Source organism: Citrus sinensis, chromosome 4 (genome assembly GCF_022201045.2).
Source record: "Citrus sinensis cultivar Valencia sweet orange chromosome 4, DVS_A1.0, whole genome shotgun sequence".
Lineage (NCBI taxonomy): Eukaryota > Viridiplantae > Streptophyta > Magnoliopsida > Sapindales > Rutaceae > Citrus > Citrus sinensis.
The window spans coordinates 28,549,431-28,572,463 of NC_068559.1; the positions used below are offsets into that span (position 1 = coordinate 28,549,431).

Here is a 23,033-nt window from a genome sequence, read left to right on the forward strand (position 1 = left end):
AGGTGTCCAAAACATGATGTGTATGTTCCAATCACGACGCAACACGTAAATTCTTTTCGTAGCACACCCACTTTCTGTTATGCTTTTGGTCAACTGCTTCCGTCCGTTTGACAAACTGCAATCACGTTTAAAACTAGTCTCTGTGACTCATCATTAAGGTGCTTTAATTATTAACGAATCAACAAAACATGGCAAATCAATGAACTGATGCTCCCCCGGTTTTCATGACCCAAAATAAAATTATGCTTAAAAAAAATTGTATTAGATTCATGTATGGTTGAATTTTGCAAGTTGTAACACCGTCAAAATTTTGGACTTTTACCCAATTGACAAAATGAAAAGTGGATGGCAATGGCATCGATCGAGCAAGAAAATGATCGATGGGTCAGAGAATAAATTCTGTATCTTTGAAACATCACATATTACTGTAAAAACCTCAGGTTAGATGCCTATAATTGAATCCGACGTGTTATTCGTTAATGACTACTCACTTCAAGCATCTAACAGGTCTTCCCTTCCCTACTGTAAATGTCATTTCTTAGATTTTTTTTTAAAAAATAAATATTATATATGTTCAAATTACATTAGAATTTTAATAAATTAATAGTCTTGAAATTATAAAAAATTATTAATTTAATTAATATTAATAAGTTAATAATTTATAAGATAATATCACATTCGTGATAGGAATTTTTATTAAGTATAGAGATAGTATAATTAAATAATGTAGTGATTCTATTGAGTTGTATGATATCATTTTGATTTGATCTTTCTTAAGTGGATCAATCACTTAATAATCTTTTGACTGGATTATGATTACATCGTAACTCGTTAGAGAAGACAAAATATTGAGTTGATCTCTCTCTTATTTCTCTTAACATAGCACATACAATATAACAATATTTCTCATCTAAAAGATATTAACCAAAAAAAAAGTAACAATAACTAATTAAACGCTAAAAGCATTGCACCATCATAGACATATCATGTGCATTTATTTTTAAATTAATTAATTATTAATTAGGTCCTATAAAAAAATAAGATTCTTTTGAAAATTTATTCTTTAATTAAAATTATCAATTTATCGAGTATTAGTTTAAGAAAGTTCTACCGTACATATTATCAAAATAAAAATTTATACGAATCTATCAATGGAGTAAAGTCACATTTCTGATAGCCGAGCCTTCGTTGACACAATCAACCTCACAAATACGGGCAGAAAACTCGAACCCATTTTCACTAATTTAACACCCGGTTTGTTTCTAATTATTTGTTAATTGAGTCAATTTGGGTGGAATTTTCACATTACAGATATGCCCCCCGTAAGTTTTCTCTCTCTCTCTTTTTTTTTTTTTTTCCCTTGGCCGATGCAAATTGATTAGATGGGTAACCGAAATTTTGTTAACCGTGTCTTCCACTGAAATAAAATATATATTACCAGTCGGTCATTATCCTCAAATTAAATAAAGAACGTATATCATCGAGGGACTTGGTAAGTTAGATATGTCGTAACTTGGCAGTTGGCTATTATTGAATACTAATAAAGAAATTTAAAAAAAAAAAACCACAATTTTCTAATAGATTATTTTTTTTTTCTAATAGAATTGAATGCGATTAAAAAAAAAATAACAACATTACGATAGAAACAAGAATAGGATGAGCAGCTTTTCTCAGTGTGTGACTTGTGAGTGGTCACCACATGATTCAAATTTACAGCTCCAGGAAAGGATTTAACCTTCTCCAGCGACCTGTTTCTTTCTTAAAGGTGTAAAACTGTTTTGGGGGGGGGGGAAGCAACAATAATAAAACCGGGGTAGGACTAGGACATAGATTCTTCAGGGTCGTTTGCTCTAAAACACCAGTAGGTTACTATTGTTTTAACTTTTTAAGAATGGACACACACCAAGTCCCTTTATAATTTAGACCGTCATTTTCAATGTTGTGCGTACATCTCGTTTATTGTTCCTTTGGGGAAACCAATCTCATTAATATAGTTAAATAAGAATATGATTGTATGTTTGATGATGAGTATTTTCATTTTTTGAAAGGATAGGGGGTCACTAAAGGCAAAATTTAATTAAGGGCGGGTTAACGAAAACATTTAAATGCAAAAATTGCAGGTAGAAAATTGACAAGATGAAGCTCGAAAGACTGTACGTAGAAAAGGGAGGATGCACCAGGCAGGCAGTGCTTGTGAGGCCCTCCGTCCTAAAAGATTCGAAAATTCAGACAGAGAGCGACAGACAAAGAGAGAGAGGCTTTAATATAGTACAAAACTAGTTCAGATGGTCCATCACCCGACGAGCACCCTCATAACTGGACTGTGCACTCTTGAGGAAACTAATCAAATCAAATTTGCCTCCTTTTCTTTTCTCTTTTTTTTTTTTTTAATTTTATTTATTTTTTATTAATATATTATTTTACTTAAGAGAATCCAGCCACTGATGCACTGATGCTAGCTAGATAAAGTTTTGCAGTGCCTCCACAGAAAAGAGATATCTTATCATATTGATAATAGAGGGAAAATGAAAATTAATAAATGTCTCTCGTTCTTTGTGTTACATGTTAATTGTCAGTTGGTCAAAGACAAAGAAATTGAACTGATACTTGGTTACTGGGGGAAGATAAGGACTCGCATCCCCTGTTTACAGTTTTATCCTTTTATGATTCAGCCTGTTCTGAAATAGGGAATCTGTTAATCTTTGTCTCGTTCAATATCCTTGTTCTTCTGTCTTTCTTTCACTCTGCATCCTTCTACAGTTTTACTTGCACGTAGCACTGTTATGCACTTTGCCCCATTAATTTTTTAAACTACGTGTATTCTTTCTTGTCAACTTTTTGGTTGCTATCTAGTAGTGATAATGTGTTTTCTCTTCATCTACTTAAATCATTTGATCCATAATATGATTGTTCCCATTTCCCTGTTCGGTAAATGACAATGCTTATTATATTATTATGTTCTTGTTTGATTTTAGCAACTTTACCCCGTGTCGTGAGCAAAGTTCACTGTGACTCCTTCGGAATTAGTATTGCCAGTTTCGGGAACTTGCAAACTCGGCGAAATTGAGGGAATTGAAAATATTTAATTGACTCGATTTAATGTGATTACAAATGGGGCCAATAAGAAAAAAACATGGCCAAAAATCGTCTCTAATCTGCATGTTATTCCCATCTCCTTGTGAGTGCTTTGTGAATCATTTTGTGTAGAAACAATTTTGATACAACTATCTACAAATAATAATTGTTACGTCAATACATACTTTCACACTTCTAGTTTCGGGTACATCTTTTTATTTGTTATTTATTTATTTATTTTGTTAATGAGATTTGCATATTTGAATGCTGTCAATAGGCCCAAAAGAAGAAAAAAAAAAGAATAATTCACTCATCAATTAAGTAATTACTTAGTGAAGAGAAGCACGAGAGAAATAAAACAGAAAATGGTAGAGAGAGAGAGTGAGTGGGTAGAGAGAGAGAGGATAAAATTCTCTCGTCTTTCTCTCGTGCTTCTCTACACCTAGCACTACTCTTGCTTCTAAGGTAAGTTCTCATCTAGTAGACGCGCCTGCTTCTCCCATGACCATGAGCATATACATTCATATTTCCACATTGGTTATTAGGGTCCTCATTTGTAAGGGAGGAACACAAAAACATGCACTCTTGACACTCAAAATAATGCCTACATCGCGCTGAAATGGTAAAGGGGTGTAGTCAGAAGATTTGTTTTGTCCCTAAAGAATCACAGTATTTGTTTTCATAACCCAACCCTAGAACAAACCATGTGCATGATTTTACGTGGCCTAGGTTTTACATTCACGGACTGGGTGGGTTTAATCGTCTAATACTAATGGACCAATTCTTGCATTTGAGGCCCGTGCTATTCGTGTCTATATTTACCGTATAGGTAGATATAGAGTATCCGCAGGAAAGACGCCTGTGAAATTCTCGGCCGTATGCGTAAGCCGATTACAAGTGAATTGAATTTAAAATTTGATCTTCTACACTTGAATATTGAAACACACAAGCGACCTGTGTTCAGATCTTTACACACAAAATACCACATCAATTACAGCTTTACAACCAAACCAACCTATAAATTCTCAAACTGAAAGAAACAACCAAAAGCAGTGCATAAGAAAATTTTGAGTCACATGACGGCTCCAACAACCATTTTACACAGCTACTGGTCGCCCACTCGCCCTGCACTTCCAGTTGCTCTGTATTCTGACAAACTGTTCAACAAGTGGTTCGTTGCTTTCTCGAAATTGACAAAGCCCATGAACCAAAATTCATGTCCCTCCACAGTTACAATCTTCATGTACTTGTCTGATGCATTTTCTTTTAATGTCACTGGATTGACTGAGCTTATATTCGCCAAAGGTATCATAACCTGTTCAAGATAAGTTGTTCAGATCATTAAATTACCAATGCAATGCTATATTTTGATACAGTTTATTGAGTGTATTGTTATATTGATGATCATCTTATTCGTACCTTGTAGTAGCTCCAAGCTTCCTGCCCAGATGGAGCAGTAAAACACAAGGGACGATCACTGCAAAAAGCCACACGGGCCGTTGATAAATAGAGTGTTCCAGCAACAGGACCAGTTGTTGTAGAAAGATAACACGCAAAGGTCTTCTTTAGCTTCTCATTCGGATCAGTTGCAAAAATCTGCTTGAAGAGAGACTCAAATCCGCCCTCTGTTATTGCTTTCGCTGTCAAATTCACCTTCCCCCATGCAGCTTCCGACACAGAGGGACCGGTTTTCACTGCAAATTTATATTATCAATATGGATGTATTGGTCGAATCATATGTATATTACAGCTGCATAGCGTTTAATATGTATCAATATGGATGTATTGGTCGAATCATATATATATTACAGCTGCATAGCGTTTGATATATAATTAGCGGACAGGAAAGTAACTTACGATTATGCCAGATGTTGCGGGCAATGGTCTCAGCTTTGGTGCTCCAAGTATTGAACGCGTGAATTACAGGCTCCAAAGGGTTGTTACTTGGCTTGTCGATAGGAGAGTACTCGACATAAGACTGATGATAGATTTGCTGGCGGTTTTCGGCGTTCCATGAGGCTGCCTTTTGATTGTCTGGGTGAGCACTAGGCACCGCTGGCGCTCCCATGATATGGGTACCCCATTTCTTTCTTTCTTCTTCTTCTGAAGGTGGAGCTTCTGTCAGAGTGCTTGACAATTTTTCTGGTGTGCTTGTCATGGTGATGCTGGTTGTCGATTGACTGGAAGGTTGAGGCTATTGCTATGAGAACAAAAATAAATAAATAAATAAATTCTGATGGATTTATTGTTTATTCACGGTCACGGGTGAGTAACTTACCTAATCTACCCATTTTATAGAGATGATTTGCTTCCTTGGCCACGAAGCCGGAGGGAGAAAGCAACAACATTCTAGATTTTGGAAGAATCCTTAGCGGCGTAGTTTTATCCAGAGGCATAAGAGCTTTAGGTGGCAAATTCCAGTAACTTGTGGACCATTTGTTAGTCAAATAATGTAAACTATTAAAATAAAATAAAAAGGCAAGAAGCTTCCAGTGCATGGTTAATGTCTATTTTGGCTGCATTCCAGTGAGTAGCAAGTATTTCTCTAAATTTTCAATTACATATTATAGATTTTATTCTAAAGTTCCTTGATGGGTCCCCCCAACAGAACTTATCTGCTAGTGAACGTTGAGAAATTGAATTGTAGATGTTCAAATCTTACGTAGCAAGTCGTAGAGGTTGAGGCCTAAGAGATGAGCGTTACGCTACGGCAAGTGAACGTGTGATGTGATGATGTTGAAAGGCAGTTGATGGACGAGAGGAACAAGAAAGTCGGTTGGATCTTTTAGGATCACTCCACTTTCGCCGCGACACGTGGTAACGCATTCTATTCCTAAGATGTTCTCTGCTCTTTTCGGCAATCATTGCAAGAATGGTAAGTGGGAAATTTCCTACTAAATTCACATTACAATTGAGCATTTTGGTTTATACAGGGGCTTTCACACTCGAATCAAAATTACTGCCCTATCATTCTGTACCATTAGAGTCTGAAAACTCTTAGCAATGAGTTACCATCCTGTTCCTCATGATTCTCCTTGTCCCCCTCCAGGCAAGTCACTAAAGGATTCAGTTTGCTTCTGCAATTTTATGTTCACGTGTTTGGTATTTGTATGGATGTATGTATATATATTTTTAAAATTTGATTAAGCAATTTCTCTGATGTCACAATTCAGGGCAGCCACCGTCACCATATCCTCCACAGCCAGACTTTCCACCCCCACAGCCGCCAGTGGGGCAGCCATTTCCTCCACCACCACCACCTGGCTATCAGGGATACTTCAATGAAGTGTACCCTCCACCACCACCGGCTCCACAGCCTTCGCAGGACGATCACCAAAATGACACTGGATGCTGTTCATGCCTGAAGGGATGGTATGCTATACCTCTCGATTGTCTTTTCAAAGTTATTGGTGCAAACAATTTTGTTTTTCGTATTTGGAATGAATGTACAAGACATCTATTTATACTTGTGTGTTTGATGGAAATTATCTTTTGCCCTCTATTTTCTATTTTGAAGTTGCTTATTTCAGAAATAGGTGATTATAGCTTCATGATACATGTGCGCTTTTTTTTTTTTTTTTTTGGGAATCACTCAAACCAAATTAACTGCAGCAATCTAATTCGCAGCTGCAAATGACACAAGCACATACCACAGATGCTTGTTACATATCATACTTACTTGTTCAAGGTTTACTTATTATTTATTCTCACTTTTCCCCTGAAAAACAGAGGTTTACTCTTGCCAAGGCCCAAGAGTAATATTTATCAGTACATATTCAATCCATGAAAATGTACCATTTGGGGCTTCATATTTTTATTCTCATATTTATATTGTTTTGTTTTCTGGTATTCAGGAAAGTAAGACTAGATTGAGATTCGAGAGCACATGTTAGAACTTAGAAGAGACTATAGCTTAAAGGACAACCTTCAAAGGACTAGAGTACTTGAAAAGTTAGACCCGACTATACAACCCAAGAAGAACCTAGATATCTTTCTATGCAATGCAACATGATCATAGAAAATGCCATTATTGAGTTATTTCCTTTTGAAAGCGCCTTTTTTCTAGAATTTCACTTGCAAAAAATCTTTTTAGTTTTGAAGAACGGACACTGAACCTTGAACTTTAACTCTGCTGTAGCCTGTAGGACATTTGTGTGCAATGCCCTACTCTTAGACCTTAACTGTCTCATTTTCTCTATATCTTCCAATTGTAAACTCAGAAAGTGCTTGTGCTTATGGAATTGGGAGTAATAAGGACCTGAATGTAGTGTGTATTTTGGTAGATAAGAGAGAATTTCTTCTTTGAATATATTATCAATTTAGGACTAACCTAATGCAAGGGACACATGACAACACTTCATTAAATTGAGTGCAATCTTTCTAAGGCTTGTGGATATGATTCAAATAACTACTTTAATCTTCATTGTTATATGAGATGGCTTTTTCTATCAAATTGATGATGGCCGATTTCTAACTAATTTCTTCTGCTTGTTCCTTATATATGCAGTTTGGCTGCACTCTGCTGCTGCTGTGTATTGGAGGAATTGTGCTTCTAGGCCTTGCATGATTCTTCTCACTGGTTTTATGTGTGTTTTTTGTTACTTTTACTGGGATATTTCAGACAATTATGAACGACAGTAGAAAATAGTATTTACACATCCTTTAGGGACGCCAAAATGTTAAAATCAAACTTGTGTTGTTACAAACTGTCAATTTGAACTGTTGTACATTTGCATCTGTTTCTTCTGATTTGCTTTCTTTAACTCTTAGTACTGCTGAAGCTTTGGTATATGTTGATCTTTTTGAAAAATCAACTCCGATACTCACGGTGGAGAACCGAATCAACTCCAATGCTAACCAATCCAACCAAAGATTGCTGTGGTTATATACCATTGATTAAAACTTAAAACCCAAATACTTGATAAGAGCAATGAAAAATAGAAATTAATTATGATTAAATGAGAAGACAAAAACAATAACTGACCAAAGAAACAAAAGAACATCGGACTTACTCAAGACTCCTTGTGTATCGAGAGTGATATCTTATTTCGATTAGAAATTATTGCTTGTTTTCTTTATCCAATTTTTTTAGCTGTTTTTTCTTTAAAAAAAAAAAAAAATTGGAACTCCGAGATTCCACTGGAGAAGGCGAGAAAGATTTCCCTCTGCAGGGATTTGGTGGGGAAGAGATGAAGAGCTTTTAGAGGAAAAGTTTTCGGACGAATCTAGAGATTAGTTTTAAAGGTGTGTTTTAATTTTAAGATTAGAAATTTGAGATTTCCTTTTCATGTTTTAAAGAAAAAGATGTTGAGAGGATAAATACGCACTCAATTCTGTACGCTTCATGTCCATCGACTATGCGTAATCGTGACGGTCGGATTGAGTGTATATAATTGCACGGTTGATTATTAGTTGGCTCTATGTTAGAGTTGATCCAACGTAGCCAGAGCCTTTTATAGTTTTATTTGTGTGTGAGTTCATATGGTATAGGAAGTAATTTACGTGATTCAACAAATTTGCTGCGTCGATAAAAGTCCTTGATTAATTCACTAGTGAATATGTACAAGTTTTACCTCAAAACTAAAAAATTTACGAGTTTCAACATGCTTTTACAATAAATTGTAACTCAGAAAAACCCTCTTTATTTAGGTATCATGATTTCTATTTTCAAATACCATGTGTTCAAGTCTTTCTGCATTTTTTTCGTTAATGTACGTGCGATGATGATGATGATAATAATCATCATAAAGTCTTCTCGTACTTTTGTGGTGTAGATCTGGCCATTTTAAAGATCATAAGTTTAAAATGGGAGCCTTATATGCTATCCAGAGATATGATTCGTACCGAAGTTCCTGCTGTGAATTTCTCCTGGAACCAAATTTCGTGAGGATGATCTCTGAACAAAGGCCAAGCAAAACAACTCCCCGAATTTGCCATCCGTTCCAAAATCTTCTTATGTTTTCTGGAATAAGTTCCATGGCTCTACTATCCTCTTTTATCCGAAAGAAATGTTGGAATTTTATTAGTATTTAAAATTACTAATGTCCCATATTTGAGGGAGGTGAGAGCAATCACTTTTATTTATTTATTTATTTTCGATAAGAAAACAACTGATATTAGTTGTTTCAACTTTAATTTTAATGGCTGCAATGAATGCTCTAAGTTAGAGCATAACCAACACAGCTGGACCCATACAATTATTACAAAATTAACAACCTTACAACTTATTAATTTAACGCGTAACATACAACAGAACATTGTACAACAATTGCTGCGAGGAAGCACAGAGCTAGATGGTATTTAGTACGTGCTGCCGATATGATTTTGGCCGCGCGCTCTTCATTTTCTTTACTCACTTTGTTCCTCTTTGTAAGGACTTGATCTTATTCTCAGCGTACGAAGTGCAGTAAGAAGAATTCAACACAGTACAGCTTCCACGTCAACATATAGAAGGATTTTGCTGATTTATTATCGGAGGGATCATTAGTTTTAGCCTGACGCCACAAAACGAAAGCCAGTGCGGAGTGGCTTATCATAGTAACAAGTTTGCATAACACGGAAGGCGAAAATGCTCCAACTAGTACAACACCTCCATAAGCCATTAACATAATATTAACAGCAACCGAAAATACTTTTTCTTTCCCTATGATGATTGGGAGCGTTCGAAGGCCAAATGCTTTGTCGCCCTCCACATCAGGTATATCCTTCACAAATGCAATTGCAGTGTTCCAGATCACCAGGTAAGCAGCGGTAAACAACACTGGTTTCGTAAATGCTACAGGATTACCAAGCACAATTTTCTGGAAGTGTATGAAGAAAGGAAAAAAAAACTAGAAGTCCATTGCAACAGATGATGGACACTGCAGCCATCAATGGATTTCCCTTCCATCGAAGAAGGGGAGGAAGATCGATGGAATAAGCGCCTCCAACTATACACCATATGATGAAGCCTATAACTAGTGGTGGAGATCGAAGCATAATCCCCATAGCCATAGCCATCAATAGAGATGCTATAGTAATTGCTAGTCCCTCTCCCATTGAAAAGTCTCCGCAAGTGAGGGGCAGATCAGGCTTGTTAACCTTGTCGATATGAACATCCGCCAATTGGTTTATGGCATTGGCATAATTGCTCATCATTATTGCGGGCACCATGCACTTGAATGCTTCTATGATAAGCTTGGGAGTGAAATCCGCAGGACTTTGTAATGGAAGCAAAGAAGCGGATAATATCGCTAAAATATAGCCAGCGCAAGTGTGGGGACGAGTAAGCGGTAGAATGCATCACACTTCTTGGTCAAAACTTGCATAAAGCTTGTTGAAGGCAGCTATGATTTTGATGAATACCCATCTTGAGCTGCCAGTGCAACTGTTGATTTGGTCAATGGCTTATGGCTTCTATTGATTACTAAATCCTCGCTGTGTCCTATTTTATTGGTTGAAAAAAATGAACTTTCGGAGGAGCATCTGACGGAGTACTTCTTGCTCTCACTTTTGTTTGCCAAGCCATTTATGTGTTTCACACGAGTCTGGAATGTTTTAACCGAACCAGCGTGTTGCAAAGGATGGTATTTCAAAGAGAAGCTTGAACACGGATAAATTTGAAGCAACATGATGATTTGCTTCTTTCTTTCTCTCTTTCTTTTCGCGTCTGTTGTGGAGAGAGATTGCAAAATAGAGTTGCTGAATCAAATAGAGTTTAATTATAAATAGAGTTGCCAAATCAAATCGAAATGTAATTTAGATTTTTTAATTTGAATTAAATTATGAGGTAACTGGATGATTAATTCAAAGTAGATACTTTGACTAATTCAAATTGAAGTAGGTAAGGAATTACAGAGAGTTTTTTCATAAAAAGGAGATAAATAAAACCCTCAAGGTACCACTATTAACCCTCTTTCTATTTTATATTTTCTTCATCATTTTTTATAAATATATGTCAGTCTCAGTATAAGAATATGCTTCAATGCAATGCAATTCAGTATTTTGAAAGCTGCCAAACACACCCAAAATACAAATTTAAAAATGAATCATTTAAAAACATCTTTAAACTGTTTGAAAATGTTATGAACTAACCAACAAAGTGTTGGCTCCATTAGTAATGGAGTCTCCTTAAGTGGCTTGACTGGGTTTGCTCCTAATTCGAGTCGCAAGAAAGTTGCCTTTGTTGGGAGAACTTGTGCCTCCCGGTTCGAGTATGGACTTCTTGTCTGGGTTGTGGTACGGGCTTAAAGGGGGCTCTCACAGTTGAGGTCATCCCCAAGATACCCCGTGGTTAAAACAAAAAAAAAAATGTTAGGTGGGTCTCGCGCTTGAAAACTACTAATTCTAATCTTAATGTTACATTTTTAGCACATGTTAATTGAATCAATGGTTCAATTGTTTTTTCTCTTTGGAAAATTGGGTCAGTTGCCAATTGTTGACTTACAACTACACACTAGAAGCCGAATGAACATCTGAATTCCTTCACAAAGAATTGGTCGTACTTCATAATCGCAATAGAACGGTCTCCTTCGTTGCAGTTTCCTTTCGTTTGGGCATTCTTTTATTTAATCACATTTGTATGCTGGTGGCCTTTTCTTTGAATAGTCGTCGCAAGACTGCTCTTTTGGTTCAGTGCACTTATATCAAGTCCAAGCATGTGGTGTTGATTTTATTGGTTTGGTTTTGAGAAAGCATTACTTTCATGAATTCAATAAGTGAAACACATCAAAGATAAGATTACATAATAGTTTCTTACAAATTAGATTATATATATTCATCCATTACGATAAATAAATTGGCTGAGTCAGTGAATACTTACTGATGATTACGGAGGAAAACAGTCACTGAGATATCACCAAAGAATATGTCCACAAAGATGCATACAATATTTTAGAGTATAACTAGGTATATACCTTAGCTCTTTTCAGAATCTCCACCTTCGTTAGCTTCACAAATTGATAAAGTAATATCATTCTTACAGAATCTTATCTATATCTAGTATTTTTCCAGATCTGTGGCTGAAAAACTTCGAATCCACTAGATAAATACATCTTGACAGACAATAACAACAAAAGAAGCCAAATCACCTAGAACATAGTCTGAATGGAACAGGACCCATGTATCTGCGACCATGGAGGGAGCTACCTTCACACATGAAGAGGAACTTGGAAGAAAACAAAAAGACAATATATAAAAACATAAGAAAAACTGAAATGCAGTACAGTCGGAAGAAGAGCTCAGAAGAACTCTCCTTCTGGCAGCAATAAAAGGGAGATATTTTTGTCTGGTTTCCAAAGAGAGAGTGTTGTTGAATTTTTAATAAAACTTGAACCTTTCATCTTGTTTAACTAAAGAAAATGATATTTGTCCATCAACAGAACACCACAATGGCAACAGTACTGTAACATAAATTGTATTGATAGACTGTAGTATAAACAGTACCCTATTTTCTGTAACGCAGTGTCTTGATGGTGTTGAAACTTCAAATATCAGTGCTTTTAATTAAATACGAGTCGTTGGTGCAGTCAATTGTCAATATCGTTACAAATTATTTCATACAAGTTTTTATTAAATAAAATATAAAAAAATAAAAAATTACTTGAGCCATATGGTATTTTTATTTAATTATTCATTTATTCAACGTGTGATTGTGTCCTTATTTGTCAAATATTACCCTTGTCAAGTGAGTATACATCTTAATTGAAAAAGTCATATAAAATAATGTACATTCACCCAAAAAATAATAACAATAATAATAATAATAATGATAATAGTCTTAGAACAATAAAGTAAGAGCATAAACATTTGAACAAGATTTTTAAATTGCACAAAGTGTCGGCATCACGATCTTGACTACGAGTCTGCGAACCGAAGTTAATAATAACAACATCAACAACATGGGGGAGTCTAGGAGAAGAGGGCAAAAATATTTATATATAGTAAAAGATTCATTTGTTAAAAAAGAATAATAATAATGCTTTCTAGAGAGTACATGTCTTTAGTTGTGTTGTTGTTAGAGGTGACAATTAGGTTAGTGTGTCGTGTTCATGTGGTGCCACATTTGAGTTAAATTAACTTAATTCTATTTATTATTCTTATCAAAAATCCGAAACCCTATTACGTTAATGGTGTTACCTATTTAAAAAATAATTTTTAATTAAAAAACAAATTTAAAAAATTATTATATTCTGTAGGAAATTTCTAGTACTACTTACTCAAACTCTAATCAATTTTGTTTTTAAAAAATATCTAAATATTTTTATATAATTAATAAATGGTTAATTGTGGAGCTATTATATTAGAAAATTTAAATGTAAATTCGACATTATTATTAAATGGACCGAGCAAACAAGCATGAACTATTAAATAGTCATGTCAATTTTAACAAACCGAAACCCATTTAGATAAATGAACACGTTACTGTAAAATAGAGTACCGTATGTGGCTACGATGATATATAAACTATAAAGACAAGTTTTTGAAGCACGATCCTAAACAGTTTAGTAAATACTTACCCGTGGATGGCAACTTGGAGCCTGAGAGAAGAATGATGTAAAAAGGACGCCAAAAGGGGGCCAAAAAAAGAAAAGAAAAAAGAAAAGAAAGAGAGAGAGAGAGAGGTTGTTTGCGTTTAGAGACATGGAGTTTGATAAGGCGCTGGTGAATCCTTGGGAAACAGATTACCAGATGACTGTGAAGAAGTATACAGAGACAGGGTACGGGGCAGTAGTGCCACAGAGAGTTTTTTGGAATTTAACCAATTCCAAGTCCACATCAGTGGCTGGGACATAGAAAGGGGTGGCGCTTATTAGTGGATTTACAAAGAATTTGCTCACTTTTTGTTTATGGATAATGAAGGTGGAATAAACCCAGAGCTAGTCACGGAAGCTGTCATCTCTGGAGAGGAGTATCAGAAGCTAATTGTGCTGGATTGAATCTGAGCCTAATTGTATCCAAGCCAGACAATTGATCCTAGCCCTTGGGGAAAGGAAAATTGATATGTTTTTAATCTCTACATAAAACAGAATAAAACCAAACAATCAAATTGATCCTTTTATTTTAACTTTGAAGGAAAAATCACAATGGCTTGATCTAATGTCTTAATATCATTTTTTTAAAAAAATATATTATTTCTTGAGAATTTGTAATAGCAGGTAACTAGCTAAACAATCAAATTTGTGAATGTAATAGCAGTAACTAACAATGCAATTAAAATTTTAGTTTCCTTTCAATCAGATAAATAAATATGCGTTTAGAAAAACTTTAAATTAAAAGAACTTCACTATTTCTCTCAAATGGTTGCTGTGGTGTAGTGGTTATCACGTTAGTCTTACACACTAAAGGTCTCCAGTTCGATCCTGGACAGCAACATGTTTTTTCATTTTGTTTATGAAATTCCTTTTTCTTTTTTCTTCCATTTGTTTTTCCTTTAATTAGTTTTCATTTGTAATTTTACGTTTTAAATGTTAATTAGATCCATTTATTATTAGATCACCTATTTAAAAAAAAAAATCACATTTTTTACTTTTGTTATTTGTTTCTTGAAATTTATAGTAGTACTACTTTTAATCAATTTTGTTATTTTTAAAATATGAAAAATATAGCACATTTTGACTAAAATATAAATAAATTATCAATATAACATAATCATTTGACTAATTAATAGTGTTATAATCGGTTAGCGTGTCAAAAATTCTAAATTTAATCGTGTTAACACGGACACGGTTAATTTTCTAGCCATGTTACATTTAATCTCTCATTTATAATCTCATTTTATGTTAAGTAAGTGAGCCCACTCAAATTTTTCCATCTTTACTGTTGTGTGGTTAACAGTTACTATGCCCATAATTTTTTATCTTTAGAGAGTACCATTTACTTACTAACCACGCGATGACGCCACTATTTATGTTGCCTCCTTTTGCCGCAATAGATACCGCGTCGAACACGTGAACGTGGGAGATTTTTCTTTTTTATAAAATTTGAATCGAAATTGGGGGATTGGAAATAAAGAAGCCCTCTGAAAAAAATTGTGGTTCCTGACTTGTCATATCGTTAGTAGGGCCCACTGTTCGAATTACATGAAGTTCAATAACTTCACGATGGGGATAGTCACGGCGAGAGTGCGGTCCAGTACACGTCGCTTTTAATTCTATTTTAAAATTCAGGTGCGCGTTTTATCGTTTTCCTTTTATTTTTGAGAATCTCAGAGGTTACTTGTTAGACTTGACACTGCGACAACTTCTGCGGTCCCGCTCATAAATTAACGGATAATGACGATCCTTTTTCAATTTCAACACGTGAGTAGAAGCATTTTAATCACGTGATGTTTGTGCTTCTTTGATTGGTTCACGTTACCTACTGTGCGGGGCGACAGCTGGGCGCTGCCAGCAATTTTGCCGACTTCGCCAAATCACGCCAAACGACAGAAAATAATCTTATCATTACCCCCCAAATACCAAGCAATTCCATTTTTCCAGTGATTTGAATGATAATTTGTAAGAAATTTTATTTAAGTACTTGATTACGATTTTACAACTACACGCATCTTTTCAACCACGTATTTTTTTATTACGTAAGATTATTGCACTCATATTGAATTAGATTACAACTAATATTTCTTTTTTTACTATTCGAGAGATAATAGATTACACTTATATTATATAAAATTACAACTGATATTTATAAATCAGATTATTACTGAGATTACCTTATCTAATATTCAAAAAATATTTATTCCACTCATATTTCGAGAGCTATTATTAGGAGGGAGCCCCTATGTTACATTAAATGTACCATACACAACTCACAAGAACCACACAAATTATGGGACCCACATAATTGTGTGGTTCTTATTAGTTGTGTATGGTACATTCAATGTAACATAGCAAAATCCTTATTAGGATATTTCGAGGGACCTTGAATGTTAGAGAGGATTGCACTCATATTACATAATATTATAATTTATATTTACAAATTAGACTATTATTGAGAACTTGTACTCATATTATATGATATTACAACTGATATTTATAAATTAGATTATTAATGAGACTACCCTCTCTAATATACTATTACTGAGACTTACACTCATATTACATAATATTATAACTGATATTTATAAATTAAATTATTACTGAGATTACACTATTTAATATTCGAGAGACATTTATTCTACTCACATTTCTCACATTTAATATTACAATTGATATTTATAAATCAAATTATTACTAGAACTATTCTCTTTAATATTCGAATAACATATATTCCACTCACATTTCGAAGAATGTCTATCCCCTATCATATTTTAAAAGAGAAAATATTATTTTTTATTTAAATTAAAAAATAAAATTAAACTCTCATAATATATTGTGGGGCTTAAATTTATGACTTAACAATTATAAAATATGAATTCTAATTACTAGGCTAAAGTCCCGTAGCTCTTTTCAACCACGTGTTATTTCATTAAAGAGAGGGCTACACAAATTAGCGCCGAAGCCCACGAAACTGTTGAATGACGATAAAAAAAAAACTGACAGTGCCAAATTGGACCTACTCTCCTGTTACTTTTGTCCTTGAAAGATGCAAAATGTTGGCATACCTGTACATCTGTACATCTGTGCCGGCCTACATATCTTGTCACTTCACAGTTAGAGCCAAAGCCCTCTGAAAACAATAAATGTAGATAAGATTTGGGATGACTGACTATTCTACAATTTTTTTTTTCCTAACATCACTTTAAAGTATTTAGGATTTTAAATAATTTTTTTATGAGGTATTTTTTTATTATGTAATTTCAATACTTAAAAAATATAAAAGAGTTTAAAATTCATTTAATTCTTAATTCTTGAATTTTAACAATTATAAAAACATCTTAAAAATTTTTTAAATAAAACTTTAAAAAATAGCTTAGAATATTTTTTTTTCCATTAAAACTCTTACAAAAATAAACAAACAAATAAATAAGAATAATGTTATTTTCAAATAGTATATTTAGAATGCAGCAATATAAAGTTGAGATGATAAATTAATCATCAGATGATAAATATAAACTTTGTATTTTAAAAAACTAATTGTTTTTTTTTTTTAAATGAACTAATGAATGTAATAATTTTCTTTATAGAGAGAGTAAGAAATTTTTTTCATCTATTATTTTTTAGTATAAATTAAAAAGGAATACTAAAAGCCAAATATTCTAACAGTATATAATTAAGTTTTTTTAGGATTTAATTTTTTTCTTAGAAAGCCTAAAAATGAATGAATTAATAATTAGATAATATTATTAATTATATTTCTTTAATATTAAAGTTACCAAATATATTTTTTTATAAATATAATTCTTAATTATAGGATACTTACTAATCAGAGAGATGTCTAATAAGCATTCTTATTTCCTACCATACATAATTTTTTAAAAAAATCTTATTAATTAGAGAATTATTAAAAAAATACTCACAAAAATGAGACTTTTTCAAAATATAAGGGATTAGATGACCGCCAGAGATTTAGATGATCACCTCGTTACCTTATATTTAAAGCCACTCCTACTTATTTCACTAGTCCACACCTTCTATTTTGATGTGATCATTTTATTTATTTTGCAAAAAAATCAAATTTCAGACTTTTATAAAATTGTTTGAGTTATTTAAATGTTAAATTGTTTGAAATTTCATTCCTTACTTTTTACAATTTTACTCCATTTTTCTTGATGCTCTCTTCATGTATATCTGAAAAAAAACACCTCAAAATTTTGTTCATTTAAATAATTGTACGTTTGATTTTTGCCTGAAAACTTATATGAGTTGTTTTTAATCAACTTTATTTTGATTGACCACTTGATGTCTTGATCATGGGGAGATAAGGACTTAAAAAATTAATTTGAACATTTTTCACCCTTCTACCTTTATATAAATAATTAAAAATATATATAATCTTTGCTAAATACTTTATTCGTATAATGTGTTTTTAAACAAATGGAAAACTATTTGCACCTTAATTATATTTTGAACATCTTTTAACTTTGCATATCTTTTAAAAATTTTGAAAATTAATTTTTACTCCGACAACCCTTCTAAATGCCAAAAATGTCCTCAATCATACCCTTTTATTAAACTTAAAAAAAATTGTTTAAGAATTTATTTCTCTTTATACCCTCAAAAATAACCATTAACTCGTAAATTGTTGAAAATTTCAAATTCATTAAACGTTTGATGTCTGATTCTCAAACAATTAGTGTCTGCTTTAATTACGACACAAAGAATGCTTGTGATTTAGTTCTTTTTGTCTCTAATTATTCTCGTGGCGTGCTTCTTCCATGAATAATTATTGAAGCCAACTTTTGATGTTGCGTAAAAAAAAAATAAAAAATCATAATTTTTAAAAATATTGGGTGTGCGGTGTGTTCAATATTGGTTGGTGGTTAAGAATGCTGTTAGATGTTCTTAATAATAAATTACATCATGGCTAATTTAGCAACATAAAAGTTTAGCAAAATGGATATGCAAAGTATTATTTAGAGTTCGTTTAAAAAAGAAAAAAGAGTACAATTTTGAATTAAGGATGGAAAATGAAAATAACTTCACACTTCAAGTAATATACATTTGTATTATTGTACCCTTAACTACTATAGACCTCGATACACAAATTTTCAAAATTATAAATACAAAAATGTAATACTCATATTTACATGTATGCTTTTATTAGATATTGAGACTGAAAGTATTGGCATCCCTTCATTATTATCGTAAAATCCCACTTCCAATAAAATTACAGTTAAGGACAAATAAGATTTAAACTAACATATAATTTTTTTTCTAACAAATTATTTATATTCATAATCAATCCTTCTTCTTTTTTTAAAAAAAATTACCTATTAATATAAATTGTTCAAATTTAGAATAATCTATTTTTTATGTTTCTTATTGATTAAATATTTTTGTACTTAAGATTTCTTTTAAATTATAATTTTAACAATGATTAACATTAAAAAAATTGTCACCCAAATTTTTTATTTATTTATGTGTAGGGCAATGTAAGATTACAAAAGTAATAAAAAACAATACCATACTAGTTTGAGTTTAATAATAAAAGAATTGAATGAAAAGTTATGTGAGAAAATAATAAACGATATTTTTGAAGTAAAATAAGTATAATTGAAAAAAAAAGGTTCATGAGGAGATTAGAGGGATCCTAATAGTCCAACTCAGATATTTATACCTTCATCTTTTATTTCAGTTAAAGTTATTGATTTGATTTAAATTCCGTATTATCTTGTCTCTTGTAGAAAAGCATAAATAAGATAATATTCTTTTTTATTTAAATTAAAAAATGAAAAATCTCGCAAGTACGTTTTTCACAACTCACAAAAATCCAAGCGGGGTAAATTCGTCTTTCGGCACAGGGCAGAAGACCAATATTTCCACTACAAGATTTGGTGTACAAAATTAAATTCGTTCATCACATAAAGAGCCCAAGGAGAAATTTTAAAATATCTTAGGTGTACGATAATTAATTGATATATGTATAATAAATATAATTATTATTTATATAATAATAGTTTAAAATAAATATATATATATATATATATTATAATATTATTATTTATTATATAAATAACATGACATCTCAAATATATTCTAAAATTTTTCGAGTGCAAGACAGCGAGGATTAAATGTACAGCCTACGAAAGTTTGTAGAGAGATACGGTATCTTATACCAACAAAAGATTACGTAACTGCTAATTAGCGGGACCCGCTCCTTTTAATGGATACCTCGTGGAAGACGTGTGCCTTAAATCTATATAACTTTGCGAGCGCTCCACCCCTCTTTCTCTCTCTCACACAATTTCGAATTCTCATGTCATGCGTACCTCGTGCTTCATCTCCATCTCCCTCCCGCTTTACCAATTAAGTTGTTCAACTTCTCCAAACATCTAAAGCCAAAGTTCGTTTTTCTTTTCTTCAACTCGTCTCTCACGATTCATTCACTACTCAACATTTTTCTTCATTAGCCATGTCTCGAGCTACCGTTGAACTCGATTTCTTCGGCTTGGAGAATAAAGAAAACTCCTCTAACAAGCCTCAGTTCAAGAAATTTCCTCGCCAAAGAAGCTTTCGAGGTATCTTTCTTTATACTTCTGGTTTGATTTGATTTTTCCTTTTTCTATTTTCTTTTTCAGATATACATACATGTATATTTATTTATGTATATAATTGTTTTCATTTTTTTCATTTTCAGACATTCAAGGCGCCATTTCGAAGATTAATCCTGAGATTATTAAATCTGTGATTGCTTCCGGTTCTGCGAAATCATCAATCTCTTTGCCGTCTACTCCAAAAGAAGAGCCGATTACGTTTCCCGACGTGCCTCTGTACAGGCACATTCCAAAGTACTTGAATATAATAAATCTCTATTTCGTAAAAATAAAAGAATATTGAATTATTTTTGTTGCGAAAATATTTATCATTTTCTTAGAAAAGAAATATATCTATATGTTTTCAGGTCTGGTTCAGAGAACGTTTCGGAAACAGCTCCTCTGACTATATTTTATAACGGAACCGTCGCTGTTTTTGATGTTCATCGAGAGAAGGTTTGTTTAAACTTTAAAGCTTGAACCACTGCGGACACGCATTAAGTTAATTTAATTTTTAATTTTCTACTTTCGGTAAGTTTTTGGTTCTCAGAATTTGTTGATTAAAATATCAAATGTTACAGGCTGAGCACATTCTGAAACTTGCTGTTGAAGGAAACTCAAAAAGTTTCGAATCAAATGATGCTAATGTTGCAAGCGATCAGCAACAACAGCTGCTTGAGACTCTTAATACTGGAGGTTAGCGTTGATCCATGTCTCATTAATTATTATTATTATTATTATCTTTTCCCTCACAATAACCCACGAATGAGTATTTATTAAAAGCTTGAGCTTATTATTTAGATTAATTAAAAATAATAATAATAAATAAAACGTATTTGTAATTTGCAGATCTGCCAATTGCGAGGAGAAAGTCACTCCAGAGATTTCTGGAGAAACGCAAAGAGAGGTAATCCGCGTCTCAATATTGAATTCGCCTTATCAGCTTCTCTTATTTTGTAGCGAATTTTGCGTGATATTCTATTCTATTAGTTGAAAAAAGAAAATGTCACAATTACCTTAAATATGATACATTATATTTTTATATATTTCATGTAATTTATCAAAAGCTCGTACTTAGTTATAGTAACTTGCAAATACATGTCACATGAGCCTTATTATTTCTCTTTTTTTCTAAATTATTGTAATAGAGAAATGAAAAAAATTATCTTTTTAAAAGTAAGAAAACAATTTTATTTACATAAGTCTCTTTGTGAAAATCAGGAATGATATGGAGTCTGATATCAAGCAACTAAGCGGTAAATGCTATACTCATGAGAAATAGGAGCTACTCATGGCGACTTTTTAATTTTATCCGCCAATTGATTTTGTTTCCTTTTAATTTTAAGTTTGAAAACGTCTTACACACTCATTTGATATCATATATTTTAAGCGTATGTGGGATGCATGATCCCAACTGGGAATAATTCCCGGAGAGCAACACGCGATGTTGAATCACCGGGATCGGACTCTTACGATTTTTATTTTTTATTTTTCTTTTCAAAACATTGCTTCTTTTGCGAATTGTCGACATGTTAGAGCTACTGTTAATTATTTATTTTTTCTAACACGTGTTTGAATTCCTTTAAGCAAAGTACAATAAATAACACGCGGTTTTGAATTTGTGATATATGTATGCAGATTGACTTTGGTGTCTCCTTATTCATGCCACACTTAAAAAAACGCGTTTTGGTAATTGGGACATGAAGATCAATGGAGATTGATGTTATTGCCGGCCTAAAAAGAGGAGAAAGTTAATGGGCACAAGAGTAGTTTTGTAGAAATTCTGTTTCCATCTTTTCGGAGGGTGAGCTTTTGGTCGTACTTAATAGCCTGCCTCGTTTGACTCAGTGGATGTAATATTATATACAAATAGAACGGTCTCGTTCGTTGCGGTTTCCTCTCCTTTGGCCCCATTCCTAATTTTATTTGCGACATTTGATTATTAATCTATTAATGTCGTTGAAGTCATATGTATTCTGACCTTTTCTTTGAATACTCATGTTGTACCTTCCTTCCATTATTATTATGGCTATTCTTTTGGTTGAGTGTAGGGATGGCAATTGTACCCGCAAACCCGCAAACCCGCCCAAACCCACCCGCCAAAACTCGCCCGTTGCAGGTAATTTTATCCGTTGCGGGCGGATTTAGTATTATAAATTAAAACCCGCATATGGATGCGGGTGGGTTTGGTATTAACCTTATACTCGGTGGATACCCGCATGGATATCCACCAAACCCGCAATAATTTTTTCAAATATTTTTAATTTAATTTAAATATAAAAATATATAAAGAAAATAATGTAATTAATCAAATTACCAAATAGCAAAAGGCTCAAAGTTGTGTATGTGTGTATATGGCTCATCTCTTATTCTAAAGTCATAACCTAAAGAAAACTAAAAGCATTTCCCTTCGAATTAGTATTTGAAAATATTAATCTTAATTATTATTTTAGGCATTGTGTTAGATGGGTGCTTATGGTGGTGAATAAAATAAATATATTCTCTTTGATCTTGTTTTAAATGATAATATGAAATGTAATTATTATTTTTAGATATTAGTTTGTGTTTTTTAAATAGATTTGTATAATTTATACTTAAATTTGAGAATTTGTGTTGAATTGATGTGGAAATTTTAATTTTTCATTTACACTGTTTAAATATAAAATTGAATATGTTATATGGAACTTGAGGTTATTATTATAAATTTATATATTAAATATTTGTGATTTTAAATACGGAAACCCGTAAAAAATCCGCCGGATACCATTGCGGGTTTGGTAATTGTTAAAACCCGCTGCGGGTGGGTTTTTTAAAAAAAATTAAAACCCGCTGCGGGTTGCGGGTGGGT

At 32.8% G+C, this 23,033-nt stretch overlaps 3 protein-coding genes, 1 non-coding gene and 1 pseudogene across 6 annotated transcripts; 3 read left to right on the plus strand and 2 right to left on the minus strand.

Moving 5' to 3' along the window:
- Window positions 1–3,937: 3,937 nt before the first annotated feature.
- On the minus strand, window positions 3,938–5,397 carry LOC102606662 (GEM-like protein 5). The gene is made up of 3 exons (XM_006482960.2): window positions 4,933–5,397; window positions 4,495–4,769; window positions 3,938–4,390 (listed from the first exon to the last, which is right to left on the minus strand). The coding sequence occupies exons 1-3, from the start codon at window positions 5,231–5,233 to the stop codon at window positions 4,181–4,183; spliced, it is 786 nt and encodes a 261-aa protein (XP_006483023.1). The 5' UTR covers window positions 5,234–5,397; the 3' UTR covers window positions 3,938–4,180.
- Window positions 5,398–5,941: 544 nt separating this feature from the next.
- Window positions 5,942–7,824, plus strand: LOC102631263 (protein CYSTEINE-RICH TRANSMEMBRANE MODULE 13-like). The gene is made up of 3 exons (XM_006482959.4): window positions 5,942–6,124; window positions 6,249–6,447; window positions 7,583–7,824. Exons 1-3 carry the CDS (start codon window positions 6,079–6,081, stop codon window positions 7,629–7,631), a joined length of 294 nt encoding a protein of 97 aa, XP_006483022.1. The 5' UTR covers window positions 5,942–6,078; the 3' UTR covers window positions 7,632–7,824.
- Window positions 7,825–9,016: 1,192 nt separating this feature from the next.
- LOC107177609 (coumarin 8-geranyltransferase 1b, chloroplastic-like) lies at window positions 9,017–10,763 on the minus strand (annotated as a pseudogene).
- Window positions 10,764–14,354: 3,591 nt separating this feature from the next.
- Window positions 14,355–14,427, plus strand: TRNAV-UAC (transfer RNA valine (anticodon UAC)). Its single transcript has one exon. It is a non-coding gene; the product is annotated as a tRNA-Val (tRNA).
- Window positions 14,428–19,873: 5,446 nt separating this feature from the next.
- Window positions 19,874–22,153, plus strand: LOC102630561 (protein TIFY 9). 3 transcript variants are annotated; one of them, XM_006482957.4, is made up of 7 exons: window positions 19,874–20,170; window positions 20,290–20,440; window positions 20,554–20,641; window positions 20,767–20,881; window positions 21,035–21,092; window positions 21,407–21,441; window positions 21,824–22,153. In XM_006482957.4, the coding sequence occupies exons 1-7, from the start codon at window positions 20,065–20,067 to the stop codon at window positions 21,826–21,828; spliced, it is 558 nt and encodes a 185-aa protein (XP_006483020.1). In that variant the 5' UTR covers window positions 19,874–20,064; the 3' UTR covers window positions 21,829–22,153. The 3 variants fall into 3 exon arrangements, with proteins under 3 accessions (XP_006483020.1, XP_052296261.1, XP_006483021.1); XM_052440301.1 differs by lacking the exon at window positions 21,824–22,153 and having other exon boundaries at window positions 21,407–21,817; XM_006482958.4 differs by lacking the exon at window positions 21,407–21,441 and having other exon boundaries at window positions 19,876–20,170.
- Window positions 22,154–23,033: the final 880 nt, after the last annotated feature.